General features: G+C 37.7%; 1 protein-coding gene across 1 annotated transcript in view; it reads right to left on the bottom strand.

Annotated features, from left to right (window-relative positions):
* The window catches only part of LRBA (LPS-responsive vesicle trafficking, beach and anchor containing), a 771,345-nt gene that overhangs the window by 49,672 nt on the left and 702,929 nt on the right, over positions 1-18,744 (bottom strand). Inside the window, exons 49-51 of the mRNA XM_011973242.1 lie at positions 12,068-12,157; positions 7,437-7,614; positions 1,761-1,823 (exon numbers count right to left, since the gene is read on the bottom strand). Coding sequence (XP_011828632.1) covers positions 1,761-1,823; positions 7,437-7,614; positions 12,068-12,157 — 331 coding nt within the window. The remainder of the gene's footprint in view (positions 1-1,760; positions 1,824-7,436; positions 7,615-12,067; positions 12,158-18,744) is intronic.

The raw sequence follows: 18,744 nt of genomic DNA, 5'->3' as shown, positions 1-18,744 counted from the left end.
GAGATATATATATAATATATATAGATATACATGAGATATATATATGAGAGAGATATATATGGCCTGAAGGTAATTTTATATAATATTTTAAATAATTTTGTGCCTGACATAAAGTTTGGACTGTGTTTTGAATGTGACCTGTCACGTAAGGTCAGGTGTGGAATTTTCCACTTGTGGTGTCATGTTGGTCTTAAAAAAGTTTCAGAGTTTGGAGTATTTGGGGCTTGGGATTTGTAGATTAGAGGGACTCAACCTAAAATATTTATTCTCTGGCCCTTTACTGAAAAAGTTAACCCATGCTTACCCTAAAGGGTTACAACAATTGCTGAATTCATTTAATTAGACTTGATAGCGTAGGATATTCGTTGTCAAGGTGCAAAGAAAATGATGGGTCTAAAATTCAGAAATAATGCTTTAAATGACTCAGCAAATGGGCTTTATTATTTTCCCGACTTTTAAACTACCCAAGTGAGCATTTTAGTTTTTTTTAATATATGGCAAATCATATCTACTCAAAACAAAACAAGATTTAAGAACCAGAGTGGTATTTATCCTTCATATAGATAATTACATATTAGATTTCTGTTTGTACTTGGGGAAATGATAAATGAATTGGTTTAGAGCTTAAGGTTATTTTTATTCATCCTGATAGTCTATCTGCTAATGGTAGCCATTTAGCTCTCCATTGAAACAATGGCTTTTAAAGACAAAAATCGTAACTATATATAGGGAACATCTTGGATTTTAAAATAATAAACCTGCTCATTCATATGCTTTCTTTAAAAACATTAAAATTCTAACAAATTTATTTATGCCTGGAAAATTTGACAAAATTACAAGCCAAATATCTATGCCAATAGCATTACCCCACAGGTAGGCAAGTAAGTTTTTATTCTAAAAGTTATTAAATAACATCTTTAAAATCAAGGCTTAACATTCTTAGTGATGCCACATTTGAAATCCCCACACGTAAGGATGAAAAATACTAAACGAGAGGTTTCAACTAATCTACTCAAAAAGCAAAACAGCAATTAAATATTCTAAGTCATCTGCTGCAGATGCTCATTTCATCCCAATGGCTCTTTCTGGTCGCCTCCCTATTTTTTTCTCCCCTGAACAAATTTAACCTCCAATGGCAATTTATTGGGCTGTAGGGCCCTAGGAAAATGAATACAAATATCTTAACACTACCATTGGCTGGGCAATATATTTCCACTTTGAAACTGCTCTGCAATTGCACATTAATCCCCTCAGACTGAACAGAGGGTCTAGGAAGAAAGGATTGATCTCCTTTAATGATGAAACCCTGGCACTACAGTTTTATTTTTCATAACACAGTGCTGCTAAGAACCCCACTGTTATTATGAAAATTTTCCCAGCAAAGGAGCTCCATCACATTACCGGGGCACCAATTCATCATAACGTGCCTCGCTCCTGCTCATCAACAAGTCTGAGTGATGAAAAGATCCAATATTATCCTGACAGTACTTCATGCGCATTCTCAATCACACATTATTACAGCATCCATATTAATTTTCAGTGACACGCGTCCTAGGCCTGTTCAAATTAGGCAAACCAACGAGGGGGAGTTGATGAAATACCAGCATAGCCACAGCTCATTGCATTCCAATTTGCATGCAAATGGTTTATCAGGAAAATTCCATTCCCAGCAACCAGCAAGTGAAAAACAACTGTAATCTACACTTCAGGGCCACCATACAGAGCTTAATGAATCGCAAAGAGAGAAGGAAGTGACAGACCTATGAGAGGATCGATTTCCACTGGCAGCTGGTATGGCTGGTCTTGTACAGCACCTTGATGAGCTGGAATTCACAAAAGATAAAGAAAAAAGGCATTATTTTTTATATACTAAACTACATAAAAATGCGTAAGTCAAACCTTATGTAAAATTGTTTCCAACCTCTAAATCTTTCATGCAGTTTTGTGAAATTTAAAGAACAAAAATCCAGGTGCTTTTGTGGCTAGTTTATTAAACATTTATTTTAGATTAGTGCCGCTCTGAACATGTGCCATCAGCAGTGGCTCCAGTCCTAGGCCATAAGCTATAGCAGATGCTTGACTGGCAACCTCTGATGCTACAACAAAACAAAATTAAGTGGTAAAGCGCACTGAAAACAAAATGTGACAACCATCTGCTGACTGTAGCAAGTACTATTTTTTTTGTTATTTCTTAAAAAGGCAGTTTTGAATGCTGCAGCACAAAGGATCCACAAAAATGTCAATTTATGATGGAGAAAGGGAAAGCTCTAAGTCAGGGAACATTTAGTGTTTCATCCATCACTTAAAATCAATCAATTGAAAGTTTGAATAAAAATAAAGAAAGCTATCCGCAGATAAATGTTTTAGTTAAATGCATTTGGCTGAAATATTTTCTTAAAGATTGGATTGAGGGTTTAAAAAGAAGTTTTATTAATATTTAATATTTCCATGGTTTCAATTTAAAAATACTCTGAGAAGGAGATGAATAACAAAAATCAATCTATCCTAAGAATACTTTGTTCAATTCTCAAAATGGTTTTAAAGATTCAGGCGTATTTATTTTCTAATTGAAGAGAGGTTTTGCAGGCTGTTTCCCTGTGAAAGGGAGAAGGACTTTCGGTAGAGAGGAAGTATGTTAGGAATCAGAAACTACCTGATGCAACCTTGTGCAAATCATAAACCCTAAAATAGGGTTCAGAATAGATAATCTTTTCAGCTTCATAGTTCTGATAGTTAAATTCTGGGCCCTTTTCCAAACTATTTTCCCCAAATGACTCAGCCATTTGCCCTGCTTAGTATCTACTTTTTATAGACTCACAAGCATTCACATTATTGCTTGGTTGGTATTAGAGCTCTGCTTAATGCCACTGATACCGGTGGGTTAAGGGAGGTCCCCAAACACCAGTGGGACCTCAACCCTGGCTGGTGACCAGGTTCTTGACACTGTGGTGAGAAGAAACTCAAGGACAAGTCAGAAAATAGTGAAAGTATGGAGATTTATTGCAAAGCAAAAAGTACACACTCAAAAGGGGAGTGTGGGTGTTCTCAAAAGACAGCTGTGGACAAGGAGCGTTGGGGTTCCTGTCTTTATGGGTTTCTTTAACCAAGGGGTGGAATGTTCATGAAGATTCCCGGAAAAAGGTGGCGATTTCTCAGAACTGTGGTGCCATCCGTTTTTACACCAAATATGAGTTGCCCTGGAACTGTCATGGCACTGGTGCGTGTGTGATTTGTATGTTAATGAGCATATAATGAGGTCCTGTGTGAAACCTAGATCAAATTCAGCACCATGTCGGGTCCAGACAGTCTCAGCCAGCACCCTGGTTTTTCAGGGTCTTCTCACCTCCTAGCTTCTGCAGCTATTTCAACAGTTTCCTTTTGATAGTCAAGAAACTGCTACCTGGAATTTTCTATTCTCCTGTGATTACCCTGTATTATTCCTGTCTTACCATCAGATTTTAGGAAATCTATCTGTCTTGGAGGTGCTGAAAATGAGTATGGGGTACATTTCAATAAGTTCATTAGATTATTTTAAACTTACTCTGTTATAGTTTCTCCAGTTAGTAAATACCAACTTTTTAAGAATGTTTGGAAGGTCATTAATACTGATAAAATACCTAAGTACAGTATTGGCACTAGAAATTACAGTATGTATAAGAAACTAAAGTAGCTGAAGAAAAGAAACCACAATGACTCTTAAAAAAAAAAAAAAACAACCCCAAAAGGTATTTGTCTTTGCTGATTACTGGCTATGCTGGCAAAGAAATCACAGGATACTCAGAAGGGAGGACCAGGAAAAATGCACCACAGCCTCTGGTCTACCCAATAGTGCCACTTACTTCCAGCAATACCAGTGTCTATCAAAACTACTACCTTTAGAATTTTTCTCTACTTCTCTGATAATCTGAGATCTTAGAAACATTAAAACCAAACTGTCAGTGAAATGGGCTTAAGGCGGTTTGGTCATTCCTCAAATCCCACTTCTGCCACTAACTGGCTGTATGACTTTGGTCAAGTTATGTAATCTCTATGTTTCAATTTCCTGATCTATAAAATAGGTTAGATGGGTTAGATTGAACCATATGAAATTGCCAATACCTGACTGTTTTGACCTACTAAAAAATGCAATTTCATATGGTTTCAACCTAAGTACAGAACCTACATCCTCAGGTTGTTAAGGAGATTGAGTTAATATACATACAATGATTAAAACACTACTTGAAGAGGCATGAAAGTTTATCTCCTCTAGCCATGTTTGCCAGTGAGGACACTGAGCCCAGGGAGCTCGCCTTATTCTGCATCAAATATGCCCAGTCAGTGGCAGAGTTTGAGCCCTGCTTTTCTCACTCAGATTTTATGATCACCTTTCCCCTCTTTCATTAGAGCAGGAAAGTTGGGACCTGGATTCAGCACTGTTCTTTTTGGCCACCAGTTAGAATTTTTTTTTTTAAGATGAAGGAAAATCTTAGAAACTAGAAAATGCTCTATAAACATTTGCTGGTGTCCTCTTTTTTGGAGGTTTTCAAGGTCCTCTGAATGAGAAGGGAGCTTAAAGATTATTTTCTAAATCAGACATTACTCAAAGAACTGAAGGGAACCAGCTGTCTAATGAATGAGCTATGGAAATCACAGATCCTCAGAAAAGAAACAGAACCTAAAATTTAATATATATATATATATATATATATATATATATGGTAATATGAATTTGATATTTACCAAAGAAAAACCGTCAGGGATTTTTGATGTTTGTTTTAAATCAAGGCATAGTGACAGGTAAAGGTAACAAGAGATAGAATGAAAGGTTAGATTTATGTAAACATACCTAAAATGAAGCACAGACTTAATATAATAAATGCTTAATATTCTTAGTTGTAGGTGCAGCTCAAATTGGAGATCACGTTCTGGAAAGATAACTGCCTGTGGTGTATTCCCATATGTTATCATTTTTTGTATTTTTCTGTTGAAGAGTTGCTGTGTCATATTGTAAAGGCAGTATGTATGGAAAGAGTGAAGACAAACATCTCTAACGACACAGTTACAGACACAATGAAAGCTCACTGAGCAGAAATATAGGCAAGATTCTGCAGAACCTTGCAATGCCCCTAGCTATCTTACAGAAAGGTGAGCTAGGGCTGGGGGAACAGCTAGATGCATCCTAAGTGGTACTCCAGCAGTGGGACTCTACCCCTAAATCACTTTACATATTTATTTATAGAAAAATTGGAAGTGAGGAAGGTAATACCTGACCACTAGGTAATAAGGGAAGCAAGCTTGTTAGTGAGAGACACCAGCTTGCTGGAAAGGCGGAAGCCAGAAGCTTAGTCATCAGTGCTTAGGGTCTTAAATGCTTAGGGTTATCAGTGCTAAAACTTGAAATCAGCTGGAAACCAAGAAGCCCGGTGGTTGAGCCAGCTCAGTTGCCATTGAGCCAGCTCTTCCTAGGCTAAAGTAAAGATGGGGGCAGAGTACAGTCAGGGCTTTCCAGCAGTTGAAAGGTTTGCCCCTCCTCACATGTGATGTCACTCTGTTTAAACTGAAGAAGCTCTCAGGGCTGCCACAAACAGCCACCCAGGATAAGCACCATCAGTGGTGGCCCTGAAGTCACACATGCTAGTGCAAACCTCTAAGGGTAACTGCACAGAGTAGGTAAATCCTCTAGTGTATTTGACAGAACATATCACCAGCACATTTTTCTTCTAAAAAGAGTGTTTAGAGAAACCAAAAAATCATGTTTCTTAAATAAATTATAATATTTAGTCCCAAAGTATAAGTATGTTATTTTCATAAATATTTACTTCTGTAAGAGAAGTTCACTTAAAGAAAAAAGAATAAAAGGACATAATAATAGAGACATTAAATATCTGCCTCCATTTTTACTGTCTGTACCTTTTCTGAAATCTATTTTTTAGTCAAATATTGGCATTTATTTTCATTGTTTCATTTTCAATATACCCAGGAAAATGGCTATATTTAATCAATTCTAATACCAACTACAGATTCTTTGTGGTAGGTATACCTTATTGAGCTTAGTCAATGTACCAAGTTTTTGTTTGAATGTCAATTCTGTTCCCTTGTGAAAGGTGCTGCATTCAATTTGGCACAAGGTCCTTGTTCAAGAACTTGTATTTTTGCAACCATTTCAGGTATTCTAACGAGCAGTGCTTTATGCACACTTTAGAGATTTAATGACAATTTCATGAACTATTAAAATGTATCTTAAATTTGCCTACCTAAAACAACGGCTTGGGGAAAAAGTCTATAATCTCCAGAACTTTAAAAGATTTTCCTTCTTAAAAAAAAAAATTCTAACTGGTGGCCAAAAAGAACAGTGCTAAATCCAGGTCCCAACTTTCCTGCTCTAATGAGAGAGAATGCATTACAGAGGAGTGGTCATAAAATCTGAGTGAGAAAACCAGGGCTCAAACTCTGTCACCGACTGGGCATATTTGATGCAGAATAAGGCGAGCTCCCTGGGCTCAGTGTCCTCACTGGCAAACGTGGCTGGAGTAGATAAACTTTCATGCCTCTTTAAATCTGCACTGTTTATGATTCTAATGGCTATTTCAGTTGAGCATGACTGTGTTGAGCATTTAATGGAAGAACAGAAGGTACTTACAGATACGCAGTATTTTGGCTATGTAATTTAAGTGTTCTTTTTGTTTGTTTGTTTGTTTTCTATTATCCTCAACAAATACTAGCAATACTACTATGCCAAGCACAAAAAGATACAGTTTCTGGCACATAATAGACAATCGTAAGTGTTTACTGTGGCTGGACATAGTGGCTCATGCCTGTAATCCCAACACTTTAAGAGGCTGAGGCAGGAGGACTGCTTGAGGCCAGGAGTTCAAGACCAGCCTGAGCAACAGAGCAAGCCCATCTCTATCAAAAGTTAAAAAAAATTAGCCAGGCATGGAGCTACGTGCCTGTAGTCCTAGCTAATCAGGAGGCTGAGGCAGGAGGATCGCTCGTGCCCAGGAGTTCAAGGCTACAGTGAGCTATGATCACACGGCTGCACTCCAGCCTGAGTGACAGAGCATGGCCTTGTCTCTAAAAACAAACAAAAATTTGTAAACACCCAAGTGTTTATTGAGTAAAATGAATCAATAAAAAAGAGAAACATTTGATAAATGAATATATACTGTTTATGGACACAATATAGAATATCATTATATTAAAATATTATATTAGAAACAATATTTATCTCCAAGGATAAAGATAAAACCACCAGAAGCTAAAAAATAGTTTATGTTTTTAACATTTGTATTATATGCCTCACGTGGGCTTTTTTAAGGCTTTCAAACTATTAAATAATTTGATTCAGACTAATGCTTGAAAATTAAAAGCTTAAACGTTGAGATATGATATATTTAAGTGGGTATCATACAATGTTCAGCAGTTACCATGCCTTATAATGGTATTTCTTTACTTACCAGGAAGGTTGTGCCATTTGTTCACGGCAAATAACCTGTTAGCAGTAACTGTGATCACAGCAGGAGTTGCCAAACCAGGCTGGGTGTTGGCTGCCACGTGAGTAACAGGGGAGTTGGAGGGAAACTTGAGGACCATGATAACATCCTGCTGGGCTTTGTCTGTGAACATCAATGGACTCTGCAGGAGGAGATACTGTTGAGTGGGCATGACAAGACCCAAATATACAAGAAGGAAAAGACAAAGAAAGACAAGAAAGAGAGGGGGTGCAGGAAAAGAAGAGGAAGACCATATTAACACGAGTTGTAAGTGGAAGCACAGTGAGCAGAAAGGCTTGTAGAAATAGCAGTCATGATCTGACTGTTATTCATGTATGTCATTAGTTGGAATTTTGGAGGATTGAAGCAGAATACATTAACAGAAACACTTTAAAATTTATAAATTTTATGAGCTCCCTTTCCCTCCCCACTGCCATGAAAAACTAAAAGAATGATTTGATTTAGATTCTACATAGGCAAAGTGCTGGGGATTGCATTAAAGCATTCTGGTTGCTATCATGTGTCACATAATGATCTTTTAGCACTAAAAAAACAGTAAGAATGGACAATAGGCATAAAAGCAAGCCAAGGTAATTTCCAAAGATCATCAAAAGTTGTGTTGAGTTAGCAGGAAGATTTTGACAACTACAAAGAGATAAGGAAAACAAATACATTTATAAACAATAGTTAGACTACATGCATATATTATTACAGTAGAAAAATAACTTATGAACATAATATACAAACTTAATTATAAAGGTGTTTGAAAGCAATGCATAATTAAATGTACTTATAAAAACAATATATTTATATAGTGTACCAAATCACAAACACTGACTATTGTAATGCAAATGCTACTGCTTTCTGCTGTAGCTAGGAATAAAGAGAAATACCCAGGTGTTCCTCTTCCCTGTTGGTTAAAAAACAAACAAAACTAAAGCTCAAGACTTTTTTGATTTCTCCTTTGAAAAACAGAGAGTAATTGAAAATGTTAAATGAAACACTGTCTGTTCTAATAACCAGCAACCAAATAAATCTTGAAGACTACTAAGGATTTGGAACATTCTTACAACCCATATGTCATAACCCAAGACATATATAACACTGCTCTGATTTATTGGTTTTATTTATACTTTGTGGTGGTGTGCTATCATACAGTAATTGCACTGTACATTTTCAGCAATTCTCTCCTACCATGTCTGTTTTCTAATAGCTGATTAGTATCATTCAGAATTGAAACACTTTGATGAAATGCTTCTGGCTTCTTTCCTTCTGCCATATTTCAAAACACCAGGTATATGTAAATGTGGAGGCACATATATTTAACACATATTTATTCAGAACTGGTAATAAAAAATTAAATACATTTGCATTTTTATTATCAGTCCTTTTAAAAAAGTTATTAAGAGTACTTAGAAAAACATATTGCACTAAGAATTCCTATTTGCACTCTTTGCATAAAGGTGTAAATAAAGGCAACTAATAAGCTACCCGGACACCCTTCTGAGCAAGTGGCTAAAAGCCAATCAATATTATGAGTTAATCCTCCCTGGATGCTCATTCAATTAAAGGTGTCAGTAATGCCTCATCTGATGTGGCCTCAATTAAATCCAACTATCTGATGGTGTGAAAACACAAGGGGATACAGCAACAGCAGCAAAACCAGACAAATAGGCAGCCTTCGTGTGCCTGCTAATTACTACACCTGGTGTATATTATGGCTCATGCACTTAACGCAGCACGAGATGGCTTTAATTTCTGCTCTATTCGTGTGTGTGTGTGTGTGTGTGTGTGTGTGTGTGTGTGTGTGTGTGGTGGGGTGCATTGATGGTTGATGGGGGAGCCCATCTGAGTACTACTAAAAACAGTTAATAAACATGTGGCCTTTGATTTTTAAAACCGTAGTATCACTAGTTTTGTCACACAAAGAACCTTTTATATGGTTTTTAAGGAATTCTGTGAAATTAGGTAAAAATGAGAAACAAGGAGCAACACGAAGGAAAATATCCCATAAGCTAATTTTAAAGAAGTCCTGGGAAAAGAAAATAAACATCATTTCCAAGTACCAAGTCTTATTTTTCAATTATGTAGTGTTTAAATAATATTTACTAAAGTCAATTTATAAACTCAGAGAAAATCAGAGTACAACATAATCATAAAGGCTCACTGAAAGGAAGTACATATATATTTCTGAGCTTAACAGCTCATACTGTAAATATAATTAGGCTGAAATTGAGTAATTCCAATGTTTATGCTCTTAAAAAACACAAAAAAAATCTCTCATGTGGAGGAAGAATGTCTTGTTTACATAGTGACTCTGGTGGGCCAACTCTAAGCCACACGGCAAGGACAAGCCACTTTCCACAGCAAGCTGCAGACACCATGTCCAAAACTGTCCACTGCCTTCATATAACTATCTGTCCCTCTAGCCTGCTCCTGCACACCCCATCCTGACTACAGCTCCTGATGCAGGCAAGTAGCAGGAAACTCTCTTGGGCGTTTCATCATATCCTTGGCTAAAATGTATGAATGAGAAGCACCAGAAATAAGAAAAGCACACCCCACCCTACTGGGCTACTCTGCAGTGATGGCAGCAGCTGCAGATGAGCAGAGCAACTGGTAAAATAGGGATAAGAGAAATAAAACCTCTTTTAACACTGGGTTCCTCTGTGAGCCAAGGCTGGGGTACAAGTAGGAAATTGCTAGCCAGATTTCATCAGTTTTTCCAGATTAAGTATACGTTTATCGACAACTCTGTTTTCTTTTTAAAATGCCTTTTTTCCCCATGCACAATATGCACCAAGCAAAAAGCACAGTTTGTGCAAGTCTGAAGAGGAGTTCGGGTATTCAGTTCAGAGGATAAAGGTAATAGAAAAGATGGCTTCCCATCCTTACATAAGCATGAGCCTTCCCAGACTTCTCACCCTCGGGATAGCAAAGCTGCTCTGCCTGTATGAGCCAATAAGCCTCTGCCATGGAGGATGGCTGGGCAGTGACCCCGGCAGAAAGTCAATGGAGCAGGGGAGGTGCTTCCATTTGCCAGCACCAATGCAGCCTCAGTCTCAATGGCAAGCTATTACTAAAGCTAATTCCAAACACAAACATAAATCATTCTTACTATTTTTATGGCACTATCTTCCATTGTTCTTGCTAAATGTTCGCTCTCTGTGTAGTCTTCTGCCCACTAAAATCACTTTTTATGTTCATCTAAATCTGATTTTACTGATTTAAAAACATGTAGGGGAAAGAGTGATGCAAACAATTTTTAAAATGTATATAGCTTATGATGGCCAATTCATATTGCTAGATAAAGAAGGACAAAAAGTCTTGGAAGAAGAAGGAAAATGACAAAGAGCACTGAGGGAAAAAAGACACAGAAGAAGGTGATGTGGGAAGAGAAAGGAAAAAAAGAAGAAAAAAGAGCCAGAGGTAGCAGGGCCTCCTCTCTATTTCTTACTTTCTTCACTGCTACTCTTTCCTTCCCAGTATTTATCAAAATTCTGCTATCTCTATGCCACAACATGGAATTTGACTTTATATAATTGTTCATTATATTTACAGGAACAGACGTTGTAGTCTCTATTCTTCATTTAAAACAGCAAAGAGCAACTTCTTTTTATGAGGGACAATTGAAAAACAGTATCAATAGTCTATTCCTTAAAAATTATGTTAATCATGCACTTCAATTTGTTACTGTGCCTTTTTTTATTTTTCTCTCATTGAAGAATTTTCTCCCTAAAATTTCGGGAACTATAAAGGTAAAATGGCCACATTATTTTGTAGCTCAAGTCTATTTCCCTACCCATGATTCTGGGCTGACTTTTGACTTGCTTTGACCAATAAAATGTGGCATAAATGATGTGTAAGTTCAAAAGCAAGCCTCAAGAAGTCTGGCCGCTTCTGTCTCCATTCTCCTGGGACTGCTCCTACCATGGGAGTGGCCTGGTCTAGCTTCCTTAAGGATGAAAGGCCACATGGAAGGAGAAGCTGGCTACATCAGCCCACCCCCGAGAAGTGTGTGAGTGAGCTGAGGTGAAAAGAGCGGAAAAGATTTTCATCTAACCCTCAGAATCATGAGAAATAAAATACATTATTGTTTTAAGCCACTAAGTTTTTGGTGGTTTGTTATACCAAACCATCATTTTCCCCCCAGTGTGGTCCCTGACCTTCAGTAACAGTATCTTATGTATTAGAATTTGTTTTAAAATTCCCAAACTGAAAAATATATTGGAATGTAGAGAATAAACACAACAGCAAAACTAATCTAGAAACTCAGAGGATCAAACCAGAAAAGTCATCAACCCTATGTCTGGAGTCCTTTATCCTACAGGGAGGATTCATGACAATTATGGACCTTCCAATTTTGTAACACAAGACACCAACTGATGAAATACACTGGAGCAATATTTACCTTCTCAAAGACTCCAGGAGACAATGCAATAACATCTGCTGCTTGTTAGCAGGTTAACAAATATTGTATAAAAAAACAAACCCACATGTGGTGGAGAAACTCAAGCACAATGAAAGACTGTTATGAATATCAAGCATGATCTGAAGGAGAGGCAAGAAATGAGGAGAGTAAAAATAGCACTTACCACTTGCATGGCAGAACCTCTGGGAGGATGGGGCTCTATGAGTAGTTGAGAAGGAGTCTGTCCAAAACTTCGGATTTGAGCTTCAATAGCCTGAAAAGGGCAGGGGCAAGTCTGAGTGTTAAGAGGTGCTAATTACAGGCAATAGAACCCCAACTGTCACCTGAAAATATCATTCCATACTCTGGCCTGTTTCATGTTGAAAATCAACCTGTGTTTTCACAGTGGGGCTAACCACCTGGCAAGGGCATTGAGGGTGAGGTCATCGTTTAGAACCGTGGAAGCTGTTCCTATAAAACTCTGCAAAACTTTCTCATCTTGTTCAGTGATATGAAACAGAAACCAGCTATTACAATCAGAAATTGTCCTTTTTGGCTTCATCTCTGTTTTCTTGCATTTGGTTTTCCTGCTTGCATCATCCCCAATGATGAAAAGCTAATCTTTTACAGGTATAGAGAAAAACGATTGCTTCTTTGATTCTAGGTCCCATTTCATCCTGGGGAGTAAAAAGGAGGAAAAAAGAAACATAGCACCTGTGAAACTGGCTTGATGCTATATTAATTTTGCCATAGGAAGAGCATTATTGTTGACAGTCTCTTTGAAGTTAAATAACTAAATAACAAAGTAAAAGCCATATGTTGCATCTAAGCATGAGATGGTTAACCCAGGGAGTAACTAAACATGAGGAACATGTGTATGTGTGCTCTTTTTGAAAGATGTGTGCTTTTGCAAGGCACTCTCCTACTGTGGCTCTTGGTGCACACATAGCACACAGATGCCCATTTCCATCACCAACCACCCATCATGGGAAACTGCTAAATGCCAGGTGCTATCACATCTGTAAGCATTTTGTTTACTTGTTTATATCTGTTTCTTCCCAGTAAAATACAAAAGCCATGAAAGCAGGAGTTTATGTATCTTCTTCACTGTTAGATCCCTAAATTGGCTGAATGAATAAATGCTACATGATGGGTGAGGGGAGAGAAGGAAGCAAGGCTACTTCGACACTCCCACAGCAGTCAGTACTCTTAACTCCCAGGCTAAAAGGATGAAGAAAACCCTCAAATAAATAAGAGTAAGAATTGGAGCCAAAAGGAAGTGAGGTAGGGACTAGGATCATTTTCAGAACATCATCTCAAATTTTTTTGATAGAGTGAAATTAATTTATGATTAAACATCAAGAACAAGCTTGAGAAAAAGATCATAAAATGGCAACCTGAAAGCTAAAGGTAGTCATAAAGAAGGAGGTAGCAACACTGCTATTTAATGATATATGAATATGAATTATGGACTTAGTTTATGAATGACAACTTTAAGTCTTTTTGAAGAATAGCTGGTAAGGATGGGCATGGTGGCTCACCCTTGTAATCCCAAACCAAGACAGGAGGATCGCTTGAGGCCAGGAGTTCAAGAACAGCCTACACAGTAAGACCCTGTCTCTACAAAAAGTAAATTGGCTGGGTGTGCTGGTGTGTGCCTCAAGTCCCAGATACTTAGGAGGCTGAAGTAGGAGAATAGCTTGAAGCCAGGAGTTCGAGGCTGCAGTGAGCTATCATTGCACCACTGCACTTCAGCCTGGGCAAGAGTGCAGCCTGAACAAGAGTGCACTGTACAAGAAAGACTGGTCTCCTTAACAGTTGCCTTCTGTGGTTCCTGCCTGGCAGCCCACATGACTCCCTGATTAAAAGGGGAGGGGAGGTGGCAAAGAACTTATTGCTTCAGTACTTAGCCTATCATGTCAGATGGCTCAGAGTGCTAATCCTGACTCTGACACTTACCTGTTGTTTGACTTTGGGCAATTAGCTTATCTCTATTTCCCATCTATAAGGAAACAGTAACAATAGCTAGTTCATATAATTGTTTGGAAAATGAAATAAGATAATGCATATAAAGTGCTTAGCACAGTACCTAGCACATACAAAGCACTAAGTAAAATGCTGTACTGTATTATTATTTCATGCATGTGGGAGTTGGTGTGTTCCCCACTTAACACAGCTAAAATAAAGAAGGAAGAAATGCTTCCGGAGTTGATGTAGGAAGAGAATGAGAAATACATTATTTAAGAAAACTGAAATCTGGCTCTGGATTTCAAAATATAGCACAGGGCTAAGAGCCTAGAGACAGAGAGATTTCTTTGAAGGTTCTGAGAGCAGTCCAAAACATGAGGAATTATACACCTGGATCCTTATGGAAGCTATGGTAATAGTAAGAAAGAGATGAGTATGTGAACCAGCTAAGGAAAAATCAATAGGTCTTAGGGACTGATGACTTTGAGCCATGAAGAAAATACAAAGCTAATTCCTTTTCTTCAAACAAACAAACAAACCACTTGCACGTTTCAGAGAATACTAAAGCAATGAGCAGAAATAGGAGTACAGGAGTTTCTGCTAGGGAAAACAAGTTTGGCAGGAGAAAGACAGTAGATTTTATGTCAGACACATGGAATCCAAAGTGATAGTGATAACCATTTATCTAGGTCAATATGTCCAATGTGTAAAAGAAAGCCTAAGAATGGCTCTGAGGTGAGAGAAGAGAGGTATTGATTTTGGTGTCATTCATACAAAAGACTAATTTAAGTTAATGTTTATCTTTTCTCTCTTGTTGTACATGTCTGTATGTTTTTAAGCAGCAGAAATGATTTCCTTTTTGAAATGAAATATTATATGAAACCTCAATACATGGAGATAGGGTTATTCAACTTTACAGGGGTGAAACCATCCCTAACAAGCCTCCTCAGCAGCCTCTGAGATAACTCTGAGAATTCCTTAGGGCTCCGGAGCACAGTCTGAAACTATACTCATTAAGCCCTAGGAGGAAAATACATGAGACCCAGACACAAAAGCACCTAGAGCTGGACCTCAAGAAGTATTTATATTTAGGGTATAAATGAGGAAGTAATGAAGAAGACAGAGAGAGGGCGGTCAGAGGGTGGGTGGGAGGAAAAGCAGCATAGAGTGATATGTAAGCCATAGGATGAGGGTTGTGAAGAGAGAATGGGCAGTAATGCCAACTACGACAGAGAAGCTATGAATGATGACGTTATTGCATATACATCTTTATTATAGATACAAATTTAATATAACTGGTCTTAATATTACATATAGTGTTTTCCACTTAACAATGTTTTGAGATGAAAGGTTATGGATGATGAGACAACTTTCAAAAATACCAATCTCCTCTTTTTAACTAACACTTTAGTGAAAATTTTTATACAACTGGCACATTACTGAAAAATCTGAGGAAAAGGCTTTTTCAAGTCACATAATATAGTGGTCTGATTATTCTATCTCAATGACAGAATAAAAGCTATATTCTCTCACACAGGTTAAATAATAATAAAGTTTCTTTCCAAGTCTTGAAGGCATCTGAAAAGGCTGTGGAATTCTCAGACACAAATGCTTTACTTCTTGACTAACCTTTGAGTTCTTGATATTAAAAATGCAACAGAAAGGACTTTTTCAAGTGTGAAAATTATAGAATAAGATTGTAAGGTAATGACTATGATCTCAAAACTTTATAGTCACACTTTATATCATCAACTGACAATTCCAGATTCTCCTCCATGCTTTTAAAATTCATTTGCCATTTTTCATTCATCTTAATCTCTGAAGCAATTTACAGAGATTCTCCCTTCTGTGGCTTCAATGGCTTAATGCTTAGACTGGCTCTGTAGTCTACTCCTTTAATCTCTGTCTTTTGCTGACTTCTTTGTCATCCATAAATGAATTTATTACTGAAAGTTCTCTTTTAGCACTATGATTCGCTCAACTTAAGCTTGCTTTCTTGGAATTTTTTTCTATTGGGCTTCAATCTCTACCTCTATCTGAAAGGTTTCCAGTCCTATGACCAGAGGATTGGCCACTCCCATGAAGTTTGCCCTGGCCATCTTGTGTGTAAGCACGTGTATGTCTTAGCACATCTAAAATCTTAAAATACCATTTTTTATTTTAGCATTCCTCAGTCAAGAATTAGATTCTTCTGATTTTTTTAAGCTCAGAATCTTGTCAATATTTTAAAAATTTTACCTGTTTCACATATAAGTCACTAAGCCTAATCACTTCAAAGTTGATCACATTCACCACTCCTTTCTGAATCCGGGCCCCTTATAATTTCAAGTATCGATTATTAAAATAGTCTCTTTGCTGGTTTCCCCCCTCTATTCAGTTTCTGCCTTCAGCATATCCTGCAGAACTGAGTTTTCCTAAACTTGCCTTTATGCAATATTTCTCTGATCAAATGTCTTCAAGCGATTCCAAGTACTTAAAAGATAATGCCAGGCATTGCAGGTTTTCCTACCTCTCTAACTTTTATTCTCTCATCCTATCTATTACCTTATACCAGTGTTCCTTTTCAGTCAAGCTGGTTTTCTTCTACAAATATAAGCCATCTCTGCCTTACAATTTCTACCATGCCACTGCCTGTCATAGAATGGTCACTCTTATCTTCAGTTTTCTAAGTTCTATCCCTCTCTAGAAAACGCTGCTTGAGTTCTACTAAGTTTCCCTAATCTTGTTAAATAATATTACACCTGTTCATACTGCTCATTACAGTATATACTTGATTCAGAATTCCCTGTAATGTTATTTATGTCTGTCATTACAACTATACTGTAAGGCAGTGGTCCCCAAACTTTTTGGCACCGGGGACTGGCTTCATGGAAGACAATTTTTTCACGGATCTGGTTGGGGAGGGGGGGTGGATACAGTTTGGGGATGAAATTGTTTTACCTGAGATGACCAGGCATTCGATTCTCAGGAAGCATGCAACCCAGATCCCTCACATGTGCAGTTCACAATAGGGTTTGCATTCCTATGACAATCTAATGCTGTGGGTGATGTGACAGGAGGCAGACCTCAGGCAGTAATGCTTGCCCACCACTCACCTCCTGCTATGCAGCCTGGTTCCTAACAGGCTGTGGCTCAGCGGTCGGGGACCCCGGTATAAGGGTCTGAATATCATATATGTGCAACAAGTAGAAGAGTACCTTGCCCATAGTATTTACACACACACAAATTTACTGAGTGCCTGTTATATATACAGCAAGCCAGCCAGGAACCCTTATGACTCATCTGTGGTTGGACTGGGGACAAAACCAAGCTTGAGAGATGAGCACACGTCTTGATGAGGGCTGACTGAGGTTGCAGGGGAAGATAAGGAGTGTTAAGTAAAGGCTGGTATTTGCTATTACAAAGAAAGCAAATGAGTCTCTCAGGGAAGCTCTGAAAGATGTCACTAAAGGCAGTAATTCTCATTTCTTCAGCTCCAGCATACTGGAGGATATGACAACACTCCATTGTCTCACTATAGTAGTAATTCTTAAGGTCAAGTGAGAAATCCTGGGGTAATATGAATGATTTGAAAAAAGTCCCTCAAGTGATTATGTTTATTGCCTTATCTTCACTTGTCTATTCAGTCCTCTGTATAGAGCAATACAAAATGTAAAGGTATAAATGAGGTGTGAAATAACAGGAAACATACAAGCACCCTTAAACCCTGTAAGGTCCAGGAAGGTGGGTTGGTAATAGGGTAGCTTAACAAACATTACCAAATGCCTCAACTGTTTTTAATGAACCCTCCTTCACCTAGAGACTTTTCGTCCTAGGTGATCACTTTTTAGACATTCAGTTATGTAAAATTTTTCATTATGGAATAGGATAATGAATCCCTACGTATCCATTAGCCACCTTCAACAATTATTAAGACATTTGGCTTTAGGTTATCTTAAAGTGAGGTCAATCTAGACAATGTCCTAGATAGATTCATTGAAAAATGAGAGAATGTTTCTGCCTTTAAGCAATTTGTTTTTTTTAACCTCTAATGCAAGACTATACATATGGAGAATAAAAGTATCTTACAATGACCAAAAATATAAGCATTATCTGGCAGCCTTCATATTTCTTCAAAGGGGCTGAATATACTCAGACTTGTAAGGAGATGTTCAATCCTTAAGTTGCAAATTTGATTACGTGACTCAAAGCCTTCCATTCCAAATCCTTATCCTGGGTAGCACCACGCATAGGATTAAGTATGCAGACACTGGAATCAGACAGCCTCAGTTCAAATCTTACCACTATCACATATTAGAACAGTGATTTTGGGCAAGGTACTTAACCTTCTGTGCCTTAATTTCCTTTTCAAAAAATTGTGATAATAACTGTCAGTATTTTATTGGGTTGTTGTGAGGATTAAATGAGATAATATACAGCACTTAGAACAGTTCATGGCACGTACTAAGCTATCAGTAAGTGTGTGATATTATTACAGCATATATGTTAAAGACTTAACACAGTGCTTGGCTAGGGTTAAGTAAGTACTCAGCAAATGTTACCAACTACTCATCATTAAGATTAATAGTAATCTAGCCCCAACCACTGTCCATTTCACCACTCTATAATATGACATGTAATCAGCATCATATTGCCTTTAAGCTCTTGTTTATATTTTCTATTCCTTTTCTCTGTGTGGTTTTTTGCCTCCTCATTCTTGAAGACTTAACTCAGGCATCTCTGGCCTCTGGGAGATCTTTCTTGACCTCACCCAGACTGTTGCTGTCCCTCCCTTTTTGCTCTTGTAGCAACACGCATAAACTTTTACTGCCTATTTATCTAATACTAATTACTGGTTTAATTTTCCAACTTATTGATCAGACTATAAGGCTCCTTAAGATCAGAGACTGCCTA

Source organism: Mandrillus leucophaeus, unplaced genomic scaffold, assembly GCF_000951045.1.
Source record: "Mandrillus leucophaeus isolate KB7577 unplaced genomic scaffold, Mleu.le_1.0 Scaffold136, whole genome shotgun sequence".
Lineage (NCBI taxonomy): Eukaryota > Metazoa > Chordata > Mammalia > Primates > Cercopithecidae > Mandrillus > Mandrillus leucophaeus.
Note: the sequence above shows the minus strand (reverse complement) of the source record. Positions and strands in the feature narration are given on the sequence as shown.